At 44.2% G+C, this 15744-nt stretch overlaps 1 protein-coding gene across 2 annotated transcripts in view; it reads left to right on the top strand.

Moving 5' to 3' along the window:
• The window catches only part of ALS2CL (ALS2 C-terminal like), a 75828-nt gene extending 61573 nt beyond the window's left edge, over nucleotides 1-14255 (top strand). For both annotated transcript variants that reach the window (XM_054991989.1, XM_054991988.1), the window contains exons 19-26: nucleotides 605-762; nucleotides 1905-1967; nucleotides 4548-4721; nucleotides 5150-5192; nucleotides 5844-5905; nucleotides 7225-7374; nucleotides 11310-11406; nucleotides 12317-14255. In XM_054991989.1, the coding sequence (XP_054847964.1) occupies nucleotides 605-762; nucleotides 1905-1967; nucleotides 4548-4721; nucleotides 5150-5192; nucleotides 5844-5905; nucleotides 7225-7374; nucleotides 11310-11406; nucleotides 12317-12385 (816 nt within the window). In that variant the 3' untranslated portion in view covers nucleotides 12386-14255. The remainder of the gene's footprint in view (nucleotides 1-604; nucleotides 763-1904; nucleotides 1968-4547; nucleotides 4722-5149; nucleotides 5193-5843; nucleotides 5906-7224; nucleotides 7375-11309; nucleotides 11407-12316) is intronic.
• The last annotated feature ends 1489 nt before the right edge of the window (nucleotides 14256-15744 follow it).

The following is a 15744-nucleotide window of genomic DNA, read 5'->3' as shown; positions in this document are numbered from 1 at the left end:
GGCAGGACTGTAATCTGGAGAGCTGGGTTTGATTCCCCACTCCTCCCTTTGAAGCCAGCTGGGTGACCTTGGGTCAGTCACTTAAGAGTGGCAGGACTCTAATCTGGAGAACCAGGTTTGATTCCCCACTGCTCTGCTTGAAGCCAGCTGGGTGGCCTTGGGTCAGTCACAGATCTCTCAGAGCTCTCTCAACCCCACCCGCCTCACAGGATGATAGTTTTGGGGATAATAGTAACATACTTTGTAAACCACTCTGAGTGGGTGTTAAGTCATCCTGAAGGGTGGTATATAAATCGAATGCTATTATTACTATATGATTGACTCGAAGGGAGGAAACTGAAACTTGCTTGAAAGATTGGCTTTCCCTAAGAAAAACAAGATCCTTCCCTTCTTTTAACATGCTTAAAAAACTCTAGGGTTTGCAGTGTGACTGCCTCTCCGTCATAAAGGAGCAGGCCTTGCCTACGTGCCTTCTGCAATACTTCTGTATCTTGAATGCCTTTGGTGCCAGCCTTTTCTTTTTTTTTCATTTATCTTTTTATTTAATTTTGCAACCAGAAGGTGCCAGCCTTTTCATGGGGCTTTTTCCTCCCATACCTCTCAGGCTTTCCAGAATTCTCTGCACCCCTTAGGAAAGCTGCTGAAGGCTTTGACTTTGGCGTTCCAGGCCACTTACTCGACGATTGGCGCCAACAAGCACCTTCTGAACATGGCGCAAGAGGAGGTCAAGCATTACGCCCAGAAAATATGGGAAGTCTACCTGTAAGTATTGTGTGTGACTGTGCTGCCTGGGGGGGTTGTTTCATTAGATGCAAAGGATCGGGGTTGGCTGGCATCTGACCTCTTGCAAGGCTTATTTTGTGACAAATTGCCGGTAACGCTTTTCAGCCTACGTTGAAGGAAACGGATGATCCCGTGTCTGTAAATGAATAAAATATGTGTGTGCAGTTGCATTTTGGTAGCTAGTTTGGTGTAGTGGTTAAGAGCGCGGGACTCTAATCTGGAGAGCCGGGTTTGATTCCCCTTTCCTCCACTTGAAGCCAGCTGGGTGACCTCGGACTAGTCACAGCTCCCTCGGAGCTCTCTCAGCCCCACCCACCTCACAGGGTGTTTTGTTGTGGGGATAATAATGACATACTTTGTAAACCACTCTGAGTGGGTGTTAAGTCGTCCTGAAGGGTGGTATATAAATCGAATATTGTTACTATTTATAGGGTCAGGCATATGTACATATTCATACTGATGTATGTTAGTGGTGGTTGGCTATATTGTGGTACAAAGGAACAACACTAATAATGATACCAGCCTTAGGTTAATGTGTAGTTTGGGGTGCCAGGAACGTTTTTGGAATGGCAGAGATGGAAACATAGCCCTCATCTCCCCTCGGCTTCTGCCCAAGGCATGGCAGGCCAACTTGTCACTGCTCCAAATTTCTATCTGGCCAGCTTGACTCGAGGCATATCCCCTGCTGCTAAGTTGGTTGAAGAGTGCTTCTTCTCCCCAGGAAACCCTGGGAACTTTAGTTTTTGAAAGAGATACCCTTGCGATCTCTCACTGAGAACTCTCAGAGCAGAAGCCACAATAAAATAATCCTGCAGCGGCCCGAGGTCTGACATTAAGCAGCTTGTCTGTTCTTTTTGAACAGCTAATTTAGGGATTCTGCTCAGAGTAGGTCATTCTTCAAGCCACTTTTTTGTGAACATCTGTACAGAGAACTTTGCTTAAAACAACATAAGAGTAAAACAACATAGGAGTAAATGTGTGGGTTTTCCCTCCTGTGGGAGGCACTAAGAAACTTTCTACTGTCTGTACTATAGATACCTTTGTAGGGAAGGGGGGAAAGTGATGAATACTCAGAGAATTTTCAGTGTTGCTGAGATAACTTCTCCTTCTTTACTCTTCAGGGGTTTTCTTCATCTTGCCTCGGAGCGCAAAGGTCAGGCGTATGCTGAAGACCTGGAGAACAGGTAGAGAGCTTTGGACTTCTTGTTTGATTCTAGATCCAGAGGAGTTAGCTGTGCTAGTCTGTAGTTGCAAAATAGTAAAGAGTCCAGTAGCACCTGTAAGACTAAACAACTTTATTGTAGCAAAAGCTTTCGAGAACCACAGCTCTCTTTGTCAGATGCGTCTGACGAAGAGAGCTGTGGTTCTCGAAAGCGTATGCTGCAATAAAGTTGGTTAGTTTTAAAGGTGCTGCTGGACTCTTTACTATTTTACTAGTTTGATTCTGTGTTCTTTTGTCTGCTCCCCCCCCCCCAGTGTCTTCCTGCCGCTTGAAGAAATGCCAGTCCTCCGTTGTTGCCATTTCATGCTGTGAAAAAGGGCTTTCTTCACACCTGCCATGTAAAGTCCCAATTATGGGATGGAAGCTGTGATTTCCTGTGTGCAAAGCAAGTCCTGTGCCCCTAAGTGACAGTCCTCACCCCCAAATGCGGATCCTTTTTTAACACAAAGATCACTTAATTGCAAGGTCGTGTCTGGTATTTACGCTGCTAGAGGTCTGGCACCAGAGCTGATGTTAGCGGTGTTTCTAAATTGCTGCATCTGTTGTGCAGGCAGGGCTCGTGGGAAACTGTTCAATCACTCATTCAGCTGCAGAATGAGTGATTGAAAGATGCTTCTCACCGCACATGCAGACTTCTGTAGAAATAAAGTTTCTTTGGACTTTCTAAGAGTGTTACCCAATGCATAAGTGTATATCTGGCAGGCTGTGGATGACAGGATACAGCAGACAGATCTTTGGACCATTAGCAGTAAGACACAAGTACTTAGTCAAATGCACTTTATTCAGAAATCAGGCCATTTCCATATACAGGTCCATAGGACTGCTTAGAAGCAAGGCAGGCGTCTAAGCAGCATGAGTAGAAGTTGACAGGAATGTCATCATGGGAGAGACACTTCTCTTTTACCCTTCTGGTTTACTCCTTTCTCCCCCCTCCCAACTGTAAACAATACTTTGGCGCTCTCTTGGTGTGAGAACGTTTCACATATTTGTGATATCACGATGAGTTACTAGGAGGCAAGACACGGCACTGTCTGGGAATGAGCACAAGGTCATAAACACTGGAAGCTGTTACAGTCCAGCAGATACCCACCTGTGAAAGCCTGAGAAAGAAATAGTTATGACACTAGCAAAGTGATTTTGAGCTATGGCAAGATACACTGTGTTCAGCAGAACAGAATCAAAATTGGCATGGATGGGGCTCAGACATGACAATATCATATTAATGTGTGGTGTAGTGGTTAGAGTGTCAGACCAGATCTGGGAAACCCTGATTTAAATCCTTGCTCTGCCATCAAAGCTTGCTGGGTAACCTTGGGCCAGTCACACACTCTCAGCCTAACCTACTTCACAGGGTTGCTGTGAAGATACAATGGGAGATAAAGTAGTAAGCTACTTTGGCTCTACACTGGGGTATAAATGAAGGAAAATAAAGAAAACAAAACATTAATCCAGGGGCTTGAGCTTGTTTTTTGGCTTTTTAAATTAGATTTTTTTAAAAGAAAAAATGACAATGAACAGATAACAGAACAAAGAATAACAACTAACAGAGAAATAACTAAGGGGGAAAAAGAAAAACTATATAAACTAAAAGAGGCTTCCAATTTTCCCTGCGACAAATATAAATATAATTGCAAACTGTTACTCTGTGTTTACAAAGAAAAGCTCTCTTTTTTTCTATTGTCCAAATTCCTTATTCAGCAAACTCACAAATCATATCATTGTTATCTGTTTTAGGCAAAAAAATCTATAAGGGGTTTCCAGTCAGCAATAAATGAACTCAGGGCTCATTTTGAGGGGGAACACGCCGGAACACAGTTCCAGCAGCTCCCCAAAGAGGTCACATGTCAGGTGGCTCCGCCCACCTGACTCTCGGCCATTTTGGGCCCATTTTGTCCTGGACTGGGGCCGAAATGGCCCGGATCAGGCCTCTGACGGGTGGTGGATCACTCTCCTGTTCAGCAGCGGCCCGATCCTGACCATTTTGGGCCCCTTTTCGGCCATTTTCAGCCCCTTTTTGCCATTTTGGGCCCAATTTCGGTCCTGAATGGCCAGGATTGGGTCCAAAACAACCAGAATAGGTGATGTCAGGGGGTGTGGCACATGCAAATCAGTTATACCAATGACACACTTCTGGTGATGGCAAGAGGCGTGGCATATGCTAATGAGTTACGCTAATGAGTTCCTCCAGCTCTTTTTCTACGAAATGACCCCTGAATGAACTTATTGCCTTTTGGTCTTTTTTTGGCTTAACTGTCTTTGTAATAGCAAGAAAACAGAAGGCTGGATGAAGTATGGGGGGGCGGGGGAGAGCAGGGCGTTTCAGGGAGCTGAGGCTGGTTTGAAGGGGCATTTCTTCCTGTGGCGTGTACGCTCATCTGTCTCTAGAAAATGACACCGTCCAGTAAGTTTTTTGAGCAAAGAAATGTGTGGGATACACCTCTCAAACTGCTCTGACTCAAGCCCATCATCTGTTGGCTAACAAAGGCAGTGGTGATTGGTGCACCGCCTTTTTGTGTTAACGGGTGTCGTTTCTCTGCTTCAGTGGCCTGAATGGACCCAGTGCCGTCTTGCCCCTCATCCTGCCTTCCTTCTATCCGGATCTTTTTATGTTGTACATGCTGTATCATGAGAAGGAGGACGACCTCTACTGCCAGGGGATTGTAGATCTGAGCCAGGAAACAGATGTGAAGCTTTTGGAGTTCCTGGATGTCCGAAAGTGAGTGTTCCTGACAACAGAGAGATTTCATTGCATGAATTTCTGCTTATCTCATAACTGGAATTCGGGCCAAGTTGCGACGGTTTGAAAACAAGGCACAATCAGGCCAGTTAAAAGAAATGTACATGTATCCAGGGCTTTTTTTCAGTGGGAACGTGGTGGAACAGAGTTCCGGCACCTCTTAAAAATGGTTCCATGGCCAGTGGCCCCGCCCCCTGATCTCCAGACAGAGGGGAGTTTAGATTGCCCTCTGCGCCGCTCCCCCCTTTTTGCAGCTGACCCAAAGTGACGTCATTGTGCGGTCCTGAGTTCCACCACTGAGTTCCACCACCTCTTTTCCCAGAAAAAAAGCCCTGCATGTATCGAAATCTAGACTAAAAAGAAGATAGTTGCTTTGTTTAAAAGAATTTTTTCTCTCTTATCCTCAGACATTTTTGGCCCCTCAAAGATCTTACACTAACGAAACATCAGGTAAGAAGTTCTTCAGTCTTTGGCCACTTAGGATCGATCTGTGCATTTAACAGAATAAGAGTCCTGATAAAATGGCCCATAGCATTTTGGATTGCGGGCAGAGGGTGTCATTCTTTGAATGCTTCCTTATGTGTAAAAATCCCTTGTTTTTTAAAAAAATTTTTCAAGAAGCGGGGCTACAATATCTGACCCTAGGAAAAAAATGAGCCTTATGGACCTTGTTAAGCCTCTCCCCTCCCCTGCCTATATTTATCCTAGTATTCTCCCCGCCCCCCCATGCTGTGGCTTAGAGGAGCTCAGAGAGAACCTTTTCATCAAGAAAATGGCAGTGGAGAGAAGTAATCCTTGCCTTCCCCCAGTGTTATAAACACTGATTTTGCCATCTTCTGGGCATGGAGTAAGGGTCACTGTGTGTATGGGGGGGGGGTTGTGAATTTCCTGCATTGTACAAGGGGGGGTATACTAGATGACCCCAGAGGTCCCTTCCAACCCTATGATTCTATGATTCAGGTTCCGACATTCTCCTGTGGCTGCTTTTAGAGCCACAGGGTATATCTGGAGTTGCCCAACAAGAATTCCAGGGAGTTGCATGCAGTGGGACCCTTCATACCTCCCCGCAAGAAAATTAACATTGGTTTCTTCTGCTTTTAGAGACGCTCTCTTGTCAAGGACCGGTGCTTCCTTTCTGCTACTGACTGCCTGCGGAATCTAATGTAAGTTTCCATTGAGAGCCATTTCAGAAGTTAACTTCTTGATCCTCCGTGAAAGTTGAGCCGTAGGGTCAGGTGCCCAGCTTATCTCTGAGCCAAGCATCCTCTAGGTTTAGGTTTTGCTCCAGAGGATGCTGCGAAGTAGCAGCACATGAACAGAGAATGGTACCCATCATCTTTGGTGGTGCATACTCCAAAAGGACCAAGCTGTTCCTATAAGACGGCCACCAAGGGTCAAACCATACATGGTGTTGGAGATCTGCAGCCAGCACCCCAAATTGTGAATGCACACATTTTATTGCCTGCTGCCTCTTGAGTACTGTTAAATGCAAAACAAAAATAACATATAACATTAAAAGTAAATTTATTTACTCTGTGCCATTGTTTATGGGAAATGTCCTTGACATGTATGGTAATGTCTTTGATACTGATTGTCCTAATCTCACACTGTGTAATCTGCCTTGAGTCTCAGTGGGAAAGGTGCACTATAAATGATATAAATAAAAATAAATAATAACCTGTATACACATCATTCGCATAGGCTGTACAAAGAGATAAAAAATGTTAATAAAATGCGATTGAAGTACATAAGATATTAAAATGGTAAAAGGAAAGTGTTAGTTCCAGAAAGAACATGCTCAGTCATAAATAGATCTTCTTAAAATAGCTTCTGGAAGAGAAAAAGGAAGAAGTGATACAAACATTATTTAAAGTAGATATAAAGGCAGTGTAGCCTGGATCGTATTTATGTTTAAAGGAGAAAAAGGGGTCAGTTCTTCCTCTTATTTCATCCCTCCGCCCCTGGAGCTGATGATCAGCTCCAGAGACTTGATCTCAGGGTAGCACAGCAGGCAGCAACGGAGGGAGGGAAGTTGGAAAGTTCAGCTCTCATGCTAAATAGAATCCAAGCATTGCAAATAAAGTACAGTTCGGGTTAGATCAACAAATGAGACAAATAAATAGATAATAAGAAACCACAGAATAAATGGGGTAGTGGTGGGCTCTAAGATGTTTTAACCGCCAGATTCTCTCTAGGTCACAAATCTCAGCTAAGTCTCCTGAAACGATGTTAATGTGGGTTTGAAATGTCTATGTGAATCTGGTTTATTGTCTCCAAGTTTTTCACTTGATCAGAAAGAACGGAGATTATGAATAACCTTATCTCATTCCACATATCAGCTGAAATTGTAACGAGATATAACCTTAAAAGGAAACCTGTGCCTTTGGTTGAGAGTATAAATAATAATAATCCAATTTTCCTGAAAATTTGCACTGCTTCCTAGCGAGGCCATATAGCTCCATTTCTGACCTCTCTTTTGCAGCACAACGGTTGACCCCCAGGAAAAACTAGACATACTCCAAAAGACATATGACGAGATTGCAAAAACGATCTCTCGGCTGCTGGGGGAAGAATTTAACCCATCGATGGACGATCTGTTGCCACTCCTGATGTATGTTGTGACTCGAGCAAGGTAAGAAACCCTGTTCCCTCACTTTTGGAGGTATTTGAAGCAGGGCTGTATGATGCCAGAGGGATAAGTATTTCCTCTAAGTTTCCCCCCACATAAATTGAAAAAGAGTTGGAACTGCATTGTTGGGATGAAAGATAATGGTAGCCACAGCTGTGCCCTCCAGTGATAGTTATGACTACACATGGAGATTTAGTGACTACAAGACTATAGGATCTCAGAGCCAACCTACAAGAGACAAATTACAGGAGGAGGAGCGCGTGAAGGGAGTCGCAGTGTTAGCTGAGAAGCAGAGTTTTAAAAGAGATTGTTTTTTTTTTAAAAAAAAAATTTATTGGTGAGCATAATTTCAAACAATATTTCAATTAAACCCTATCTGATTAAATCTAACCTAATCCCCACCCTTTCCCCCCTCCTTCTTGACTTCCAACAGCTTTCCAACCCTCTACCCCCTTTATTACTTAACATATCCTATATTGAACAATCAAGCATCCCTACATAGCAATCCGTACTCTAAGCCCTAATTACTCTATAGTCTATACATACTATATTAGTTTTACTGATATTTCTTCCCAAAATTAATAACATACTTATCAAATTAATTTTACTAATACTTCTTCCCATAATTAACAGCATACTTCTCATATCTTATACTTAACCATAATTCAAACTTAATAATAGTTAAGAGTTTTAAAAGAGATTGGAAGGCTTTGTCAATTTCTCCTCTCTGCAGAGCCAGGAAGATCCCTGCTCAGAGGATTTGTTAATTTCCTCTTGGCCTCCTAGAAGGGGAGGTGAAATTGACAGAGCCTTCAGGAGGCAAAGAGGAAATTAACAAACCCTCTGAGCAGAGATCTCCCTGGCTAAACTGTCAATCTTTATTACGGTCATAGACCACACAATAATAGCATACAACCCAGTCAGGGTAAGTCATATTATTTGCAAATCTATTCACTAAAATTTCAGGGTACAGATTCTTAAATATTTAAAACCTTAAAACCTGAGTGCCTAAGACCAAATTATTAAATATTTAAATCCTTAACATTATAAAATATTTAAATATTTCCCCCTGTAAAATACTTCCTAATCCGTATGGCTTGCACAGCAAAATTTGCCACCTTTAATGTAATTTCATGGTCCTTATCTGCTAAAAGCTTATCTAGATAGAATCTATCATTTCTACCTGGGAACTGATTACAAATTGGCGTTATGAAGATTGCCCTAATATTTTGATAAAGCTCACACTCGAAGAGTACGTGTCCCCTAGTTTCTATCTTTCCTGCCCCACATATACATACTCTTTTCTCCAGTGGTTGTTTTGCATATCTGCCCTCCATGACCGCTGATGGTAATGTGTCCATTCTGAGGAGGGTAACTGCTCTTCTATAATCTGCTTTATCCAAGTTTTGTAAGTAAGGCATCATTATCACTTGGTTTAGGCTATCTATTCCCGGGAAATACCTTTGACTTGACTCAAGTCGTTCTGCCTTTCAATATCCAGGATTCTTTGTTTCACAAAGGGTTTGACCAAGTCATGTTCCATATTAATCAAAAACTGTTTGGAAAGACTATAATAACCCAATTTGTGCTCCGTTTCTTGATCTCCCTGGCTCTGTAGAGAGGGGAAATTGACCTAGCCTTTTGATCTCTTTGCAAACTCAGCTTCCCCGCTAACATTGCGACTCCTTTCACGTGCTCCTCCTTGTGCAATTCGTCTCTTGTAGCTTGGCTCTCAGAGAAATAGGATTCAGCTCCAAGGAGCTTACAGCTGGACATGAGGAAGAGAAAGGTGGATGCAGGGATAAACAGAAAATGAATGGGTTTGTTCCAGTTGTAGGTGTTCAGGCTTAATAGGGAAGGAGAGCTAAGGGGTTGTCACAAAGGCTTTGTGGGAAAAGGTGGGTTTAAGGAAGGATATGAAGGAAGTGAAAGAGGTTTTAACACAGAGACGCAAGTGGGGAAGGGGCACGGTCACCGGAGGAAGCAGGAAACGGTTGAGCACCTGAGGATTGCAGAATGGAGGTTTGGGGCACCTGAGGATTGCGGAATGGAGGTTTGGGGCACCTGAGGATTGCGGAATGGAGGTTTGGGGCACCTGAGGATTGCGGAATGGAGGTTTGGGGCACCTGAGGATTGCGGAATGGAGGTTCAGGTCAGAGATGTTTTGAGATAGGAAAACAGTGGGGTGGTGGAGGGCAAGTCTATGCAAAGTGTTTGTGGAAGAATTCTTTCCTTTGCATGGCAGAAATCCTTGGTCAGAACCTATACCTAATTGTGAACGTGACCTCCAGAATGCAGATCAAAAAATCTTTGCAATGGTGCCATGTACAGAGAAAGGGGATTTTTGTACGAACCTGGGGTGACCCCAGGCTTGCAGAAAAATATGAAATGTAAAAAAAATATATATGTAGTGGAGATTAAGGAACCCCCAAATCCTAGAAGCAGTGTCTGCTGCTTTCACAATAGATTGCCACCTAGATTTCAGGAGAGTGTTGTGAGTTTGTGTGGGCTATTTTGGGAGTTGCTAGGCAACCCCAGCCAAGACTGCTGGTCAATTTCAGCGTGGGAAAGCGAGGAGGGAGAAAGACCAAAAAAGGTACAATTGGGAGGGGAGAGGAGCAAAAAAGAGGAGGAAACGCTGAGCATAGGAGGGGAACAGAAAATGATGAGGGGGAAGAGAAACTGATTGTGCCAGAAAAGGGTGGGTGGGAGAGAAGGCAAGGAGAGGGGTGCCGGGGGAGAGATAGTTGAGGAGAAAGAGGGAGTAAAAGATAGGTAGGTGGGGGGGGCAGGGTTGCAGCCGCTGCCAGAGGGAGATGGAGAAAAGCAAGAGGGAAGTGAGATCCCCCCCCCCCAGTGAGTCCTTGTTCTTGTGGGTCTCCCACTTGTATTATAGACGCTATCTGCAAAATTGTGCTTCCTATTTTTGATGGGTTCCAGCCAACCTTTGCTGACTTGGTAAACGGACTAGGAGTTAAACCTGAATCCCGCATTACTGCTGAAGAAGCAAGTTGATGCAGCCTGCAAAAAAAAAAAGGGCATGCTTCCAGCTTCCATTTAGTCCAGAAGATGGCTTCCTCCCTTCCTTGACTTGGCCAATCTGGCCACATGCCACATTGACCTCAAGGCTAGGTTGTTGTCATGCACTCTCTGCCGGTCTGACCTGGAAGCCAACTCGCAAACTCCAGTTGGTCCAGAATGCTGCAGCTCAGTTACTGTTGAGTGCTTTGCAGAACATGCGTGTCACACCCATTGTATGCGCACTTCATTGGCTGCATTCAGTTACTGGGTCAGTTCAAGGTTCTGATTATCACCTACAAAACCCTTAATGGCCTTGGACCCACAAACCTGCAGGGACACCTGTCCGACTATACTCTGGTGCGATAGAGTTGCTCATCTGAGCAAAGCTTTGGAAGGTGCCACCCGGCAAATGGGTAAGATTGACAGTTGCCGATTCATGTGCATACTCTGTGGTGGCTCCCACCTTTAACTTTCTGCATTATGGTATGTCATGCTTTTTCGTTGGTTTGTTTGAGTGGTTTCCCAGTTTCTGTAATCCTAGTCTTATTGCATTGCTTATTGAGGGTGTTGTCTTTATCTAATTTAATATTTTGTGATTTGCCTTGAATCCCAGTGAGAAAGATCCAGAGGATTTCACTGAATAGTAAAAAGTCCAGTAGCACCTTTAAGACTAACCAACTTTGAGGCATAAGTTTTGGAGAACCACAGCAGACTGCGTCTGATGAAGAAAGCTGTGGTTCTCGAAAGCTTACGCCTCAATAAAGTGGGTTAGTCTTAAAGGTGCTACTGGACTTTTTACCTTTCAGTGAGAAAGGTGGGCTATCAATGAAGCAAATAAAATAAAAAATGAATCACTACATCAGGAGCTCCTTTTAATACAGATATTTCTAACAGATGAGTGCTTTCTATCTTTATAGGATACAACGTTTAGGAGCAGAGCTACATTTGATCAGAGATCTGATGGATCCAACGACCTCAGGAGGCATGTACGACTTCCTGCTCACAGCATTGGAGGTGAGGAATGGGGGCGAGGGAGAAACTTTTAAGGCTGTTAAAAGCAGGGCTCATTTCGAGGGGGAACGCGCAGGAACACAGTTCCGGCAGTTCCCCAAAGAGGTCACATGTCAGGTGGCCCCGCCCACCTGTCTCTTGGCCATTTTGGACCCGTTTCGTCCTGGATTGGGGCCGAAACGGCCCGGATCGAGCCTCTGACGGGTGTTGGATCACTCTCCTGTTCAGCAGCGGCCCAATCCTGACCATTTTGGGCCCCTTTTCGGCCATTTTCAGCCCCTTTTTGCCATTTTGGGTCCAATTTCAGTCCTGAATGGCCAGGATTGGGTCCAAAACAGCCAGGATAGGTGATGTCAGGGGGTGTGGCATATGCAAATCAGTTATGCTAATGACACATTTCTGGTGATGTCAAGGGGCATGGCATATGCTAATGAGTTATGCTAATGAGTTCCTCCAGCTCTTTTTCTACAAAATGACCCCTGGTTAAAAGAATCTTACTGAATCGGACCATCCAAGTCCAGCACTCAGCACTGATCAGCCAAGTGCTTCTTGGTAGTTCCCAGGGCTTTTTTTCTGGGGAAAGAGGTGGTGGAACTCAGTGGGTTGCCCTCGGAGAAAATGGTCACATGGCTGGTGGCCCCGCCCCCTGATCTCCAGACAGAGGGGAGTTGAGATTGCCCTCCGCGCCAGACAGGAGTGGGGTTGGCCTATATTGGAACCAAGTCCTGTATTCTTGCTTGTTCCATACTTTAATGCGCTAAAAGCAAATGACAAAGTGTTTTGTCTGTATGCTCAAGTAGTACATGTACTCTCCTACTTTTGGACATGGTTTGTACCAACTCTTGCAAGAAAGTTTGGCTTCTACAGGGCTTAGGGTCTCTCTCACTGTTGCTCTTTCTTTCCCCCTCTCCAGTCCTGCTATGCGCTCATCCAGAAAGAAATACAGTACCACCAGAGCTGGCATGCATCGCAGGATTCATGAACATTGCACACCAGAGTCGTCTTCGCACATTTGGACCAGCCACTGTGTTGCAGCTTCCATTAGGAGAATGGAACAAGGAACTCATAACAGTTGCTGCTATGTTGCATTTTTGTTTCCTATGGGAATGGGTGTTTAGAAAAAATTTTAGGCCATTTTTTTTATTGTCAGTGGAAGTATGAGGGGGGGTTCTTGGTTTCTGCATGTGACTAACTCCAAGTTCTGAGCTTCCGACATGTGCAAAGAGGGCGTTATTTTATGGTAAAGGGGTTAATCCTATGTTTTGTAGGAATCGACAGTAAATCTCCTTTGAATGCCGCCACGACCAGTAGTTTGTAATCTTTTGTTATGGTCAATGGAATTTTAAGCCCAATTCAAGTCAGCTTGACCACGATTTCTTGCATTGCCCCTGTAAGTAGTCACTTTCTCTCTTAGAAATTCCCATTTCTCTTCTGTTTTGCAAGGGAAATACCGTCTTCTGACTTCCAAATGCACAGCCAAGTGTACGTTGGAAGCCACTTGAACTGGTGCTTGCTTGGTTCCTGGGATATTGTGCCTTGATGCTGTACCTTTCTGGAAAGCAAGTCAAGGACTTCTTGGTAATCTCATTTATTGGCATGCTGTCAGTAGCTTCTCCCACCATGAATACCATCTCAATTCAATTAACCTTCTATTGCATTGTTTTGGTTGACATTAGCACCGAACGGGTGAACCTACTACCCCTGTGTAAGGAAGAAATATGCCTACCAGCAGGACAGCTGTTAATGGTGGCTGATTTTAACATTATTTCCACTACATACCCCAGGGTGGATTGGGAAGTCAAGAGTAAGCTGAGCCTCAGCAGTAGTTGGTAGCACGGCATGAACCGCTTTGCTCAAGCCTGGGTGGCACAAAAGCAGGCCGTTCGAGCCAAGCAGTCCCTGCAGTATGGCCGGCAGTCACTAGGCTCAACTCACTCCTGCCAACAGCCCAACTGGGAAATTCCTCGAAGTTGAAGGGCCAAGCCCCCCAACACATTCTACTTTATGTTTAAAGTTGCGAAAGAGTTTTAATCTCCATCCCCCTCCACTTTAAAGATCAGTTTCTTGAATGGATCTCCTTTGGAAGGTGGTGATCTTGTGACTCCAAAGTGCAGCAGAAGAGAAAAACATTATTGTAGCTGTGAGGTGCAGTTACACACCACACCCACTGGCAGTATTTCAGGCAGGTGGGTTGGGAATTACGTTTTTCTGTTCTGCTCATTTACTGCGTACCACCCTCCCCTGCTGTTCTTACTGAAATACAGACTACAAGCAGAACCACAGTCTAAGGGGCTGTATGGAGGCACTTCTAGGCACAGTCTTATTATGGATTTGCAAAACTAGATTTTGGAGTGCTTTTTGGACCATTCTGGCTCAGGTTCTTTGAATTGGCCCATTTCTGCTGAACTGACTAAATTTCATAGCTGCTTTTTAACTTATGAACGGACCCAGAATCCGGTGGTGTGAAAAATTTTATACGGGAACTGACAAATTAACAAACGCTTGGTCTTGTTTTTATTGAAGAATGTTGAAAGTATTGCCAAGAAGCTCGGCTTAGTGCTCAGCCCGGGTCTAAGCTCAGTCAGTGTTTGATCCATTGGCCTTGCCATTTCCGAAAGTATGAAAGTATTGGAAGTATGAAAATGCTAATTTTATCAAAATGGGAAAAAAGCGTACGCTTATGTCATTTTTAGTTTCTTTTTTTAATGAGCGTGGAGACCATGTAAAATTCGACATCGCTGCCTCATTTGTGGTATAAATGCACTGGGTAAAATATTTAATACGTTAATATTGAGATTTATTATAATTAACTTTCTATTGAAATAAATCTTGCTATGTTGTTTTGGAGATTGCTTGGAGATCCATCTGTTGTTTTTGAGAAGCTGAGTTTTGCTAAGGAAGACATTTGGCTTATTTACACCATCTGCGTCCTGCAGTTATCTTCTGCCCAGGGTGGCACTTTTTGTCTGGTTCAAGCAGCCTTCCTCTATCCATAAGAAACCTGCTAGAGCAGCAGGCAGAGTTTTGTTCCTAACCCTGATACTGAAGATTCCAGGATGGGAAGCGCATATGCCCGATGTCTAACCCTGAGCTGCAATCTCTCCCCACCTTGGTTATTGATCTTTTTCACTGAAGTTCTGGGCAGAACTCGATTAGGTGCCAAGTAGGGAGATATTGTCTACAGCTGCTTCACTTTTATGGAGCTTCTTCCCGGGAGGATGGCTGACCAGAGCTCTAGCTTTAATGTTTTTCAGAAGCGGCGGGTTTGTATTTGCTCTTGGTGGCCCCAGAGGAGGTTCATTTCCACCTCTCATCTTATGACAACTGCCAATAGCTTTGTTTTAGAGTCAATGTTGAAAGGGGACATATAGGTCTAGACCAAGAAATCCAAAAGCTGGTGCACCCCTGGCAGATGGCCATCTGGCCTTTTGCTTGAAGACCTCAAGGGAGAGAGTACACAACTGTTGACATTGTTAAACTTCTCTTGCTGTTACAAAGCTTCTCCAAATGGTCGACTAAGATCTACAGTCCTGTTTCAAACCCATGAGATCTAGCATTGCCCTTGGAAACAACCCTCTTCCTTGTAACAGCCCTCCACTTACTTGAAGAAGCATAGCCACATTCCCCTTTCACGCTGAACACACCCAAGTTTCTGGATTTGTTCTAGACCTTTTGACTATCTTCATTGCTCTCCTCTCAACCTGTACCCATTTGGTCGTCCTCCTTAAAACGGTGGCATCCAGACCGGGGCACAGTTCTTCAGGTGAGGTCTGATGAGCACACACAAGTGTGGACTGATTTTACTTCATCGCAACTGTGGAAGTTCAGCAACGGGATGAAGCTGGGGCAAGAAGCTCTTCTTAGTGCCAGGGCTAGGTTGTGTTGCCCAGCTACTTCTGGAGTAGCTGCACTTTACATAATCAAACAGCCCCAGAAATGGGGAGGCTAGAGGCCAGGATGGTTACTGAGCTCATTAATAAAGTATAATGGGTTTCATCCGCTGCCACTTCCAAAGCAAGAATCTGTGCTTCCTCAACAAGCTATGGCCTATCTTCTAATTTTGGCTTTAAAAAAATCCATTCCCAGGCAGTTATTATTTAAGGGCTATAGTAGCCTTGGTTTGTAAAGAATATAAAAACCAGCTGGGACAGAAATGCTATTAATGACAGCCTCAGTAGGGACAACTTCACTTAACAGGCAAGGAAGGAAGGGGATCCAAAGAGCACACAATAATCTAAACCACTTCAATCTGCCGCCTTCTCAGGAAACAAAGCAAATAAACCAAGCAAATATCACAAGTGGCCGACTGTGGCATCATGGCGTCCAAATCAGATTTGAGTC

Source organism: Eublepharis macularius, chromosome 11 (genome assembly GCF_028583425.1).
Source record: "Eublepharis macularius isolate TG4126 chromosome 11, MPM_Emac_v1.0, whole genome shotgun sequence".
In the NCBI taxonomy this organism is placed as follows: Eukaryota; Metazoa; Chordata; class Lepidosauria; order Squamata; family Eublepharidae; genus Eublepharis; species Eublepharis macularius.
This window is presented reverse-complemented; position numbering and strand designations above follow the sequence as displayed.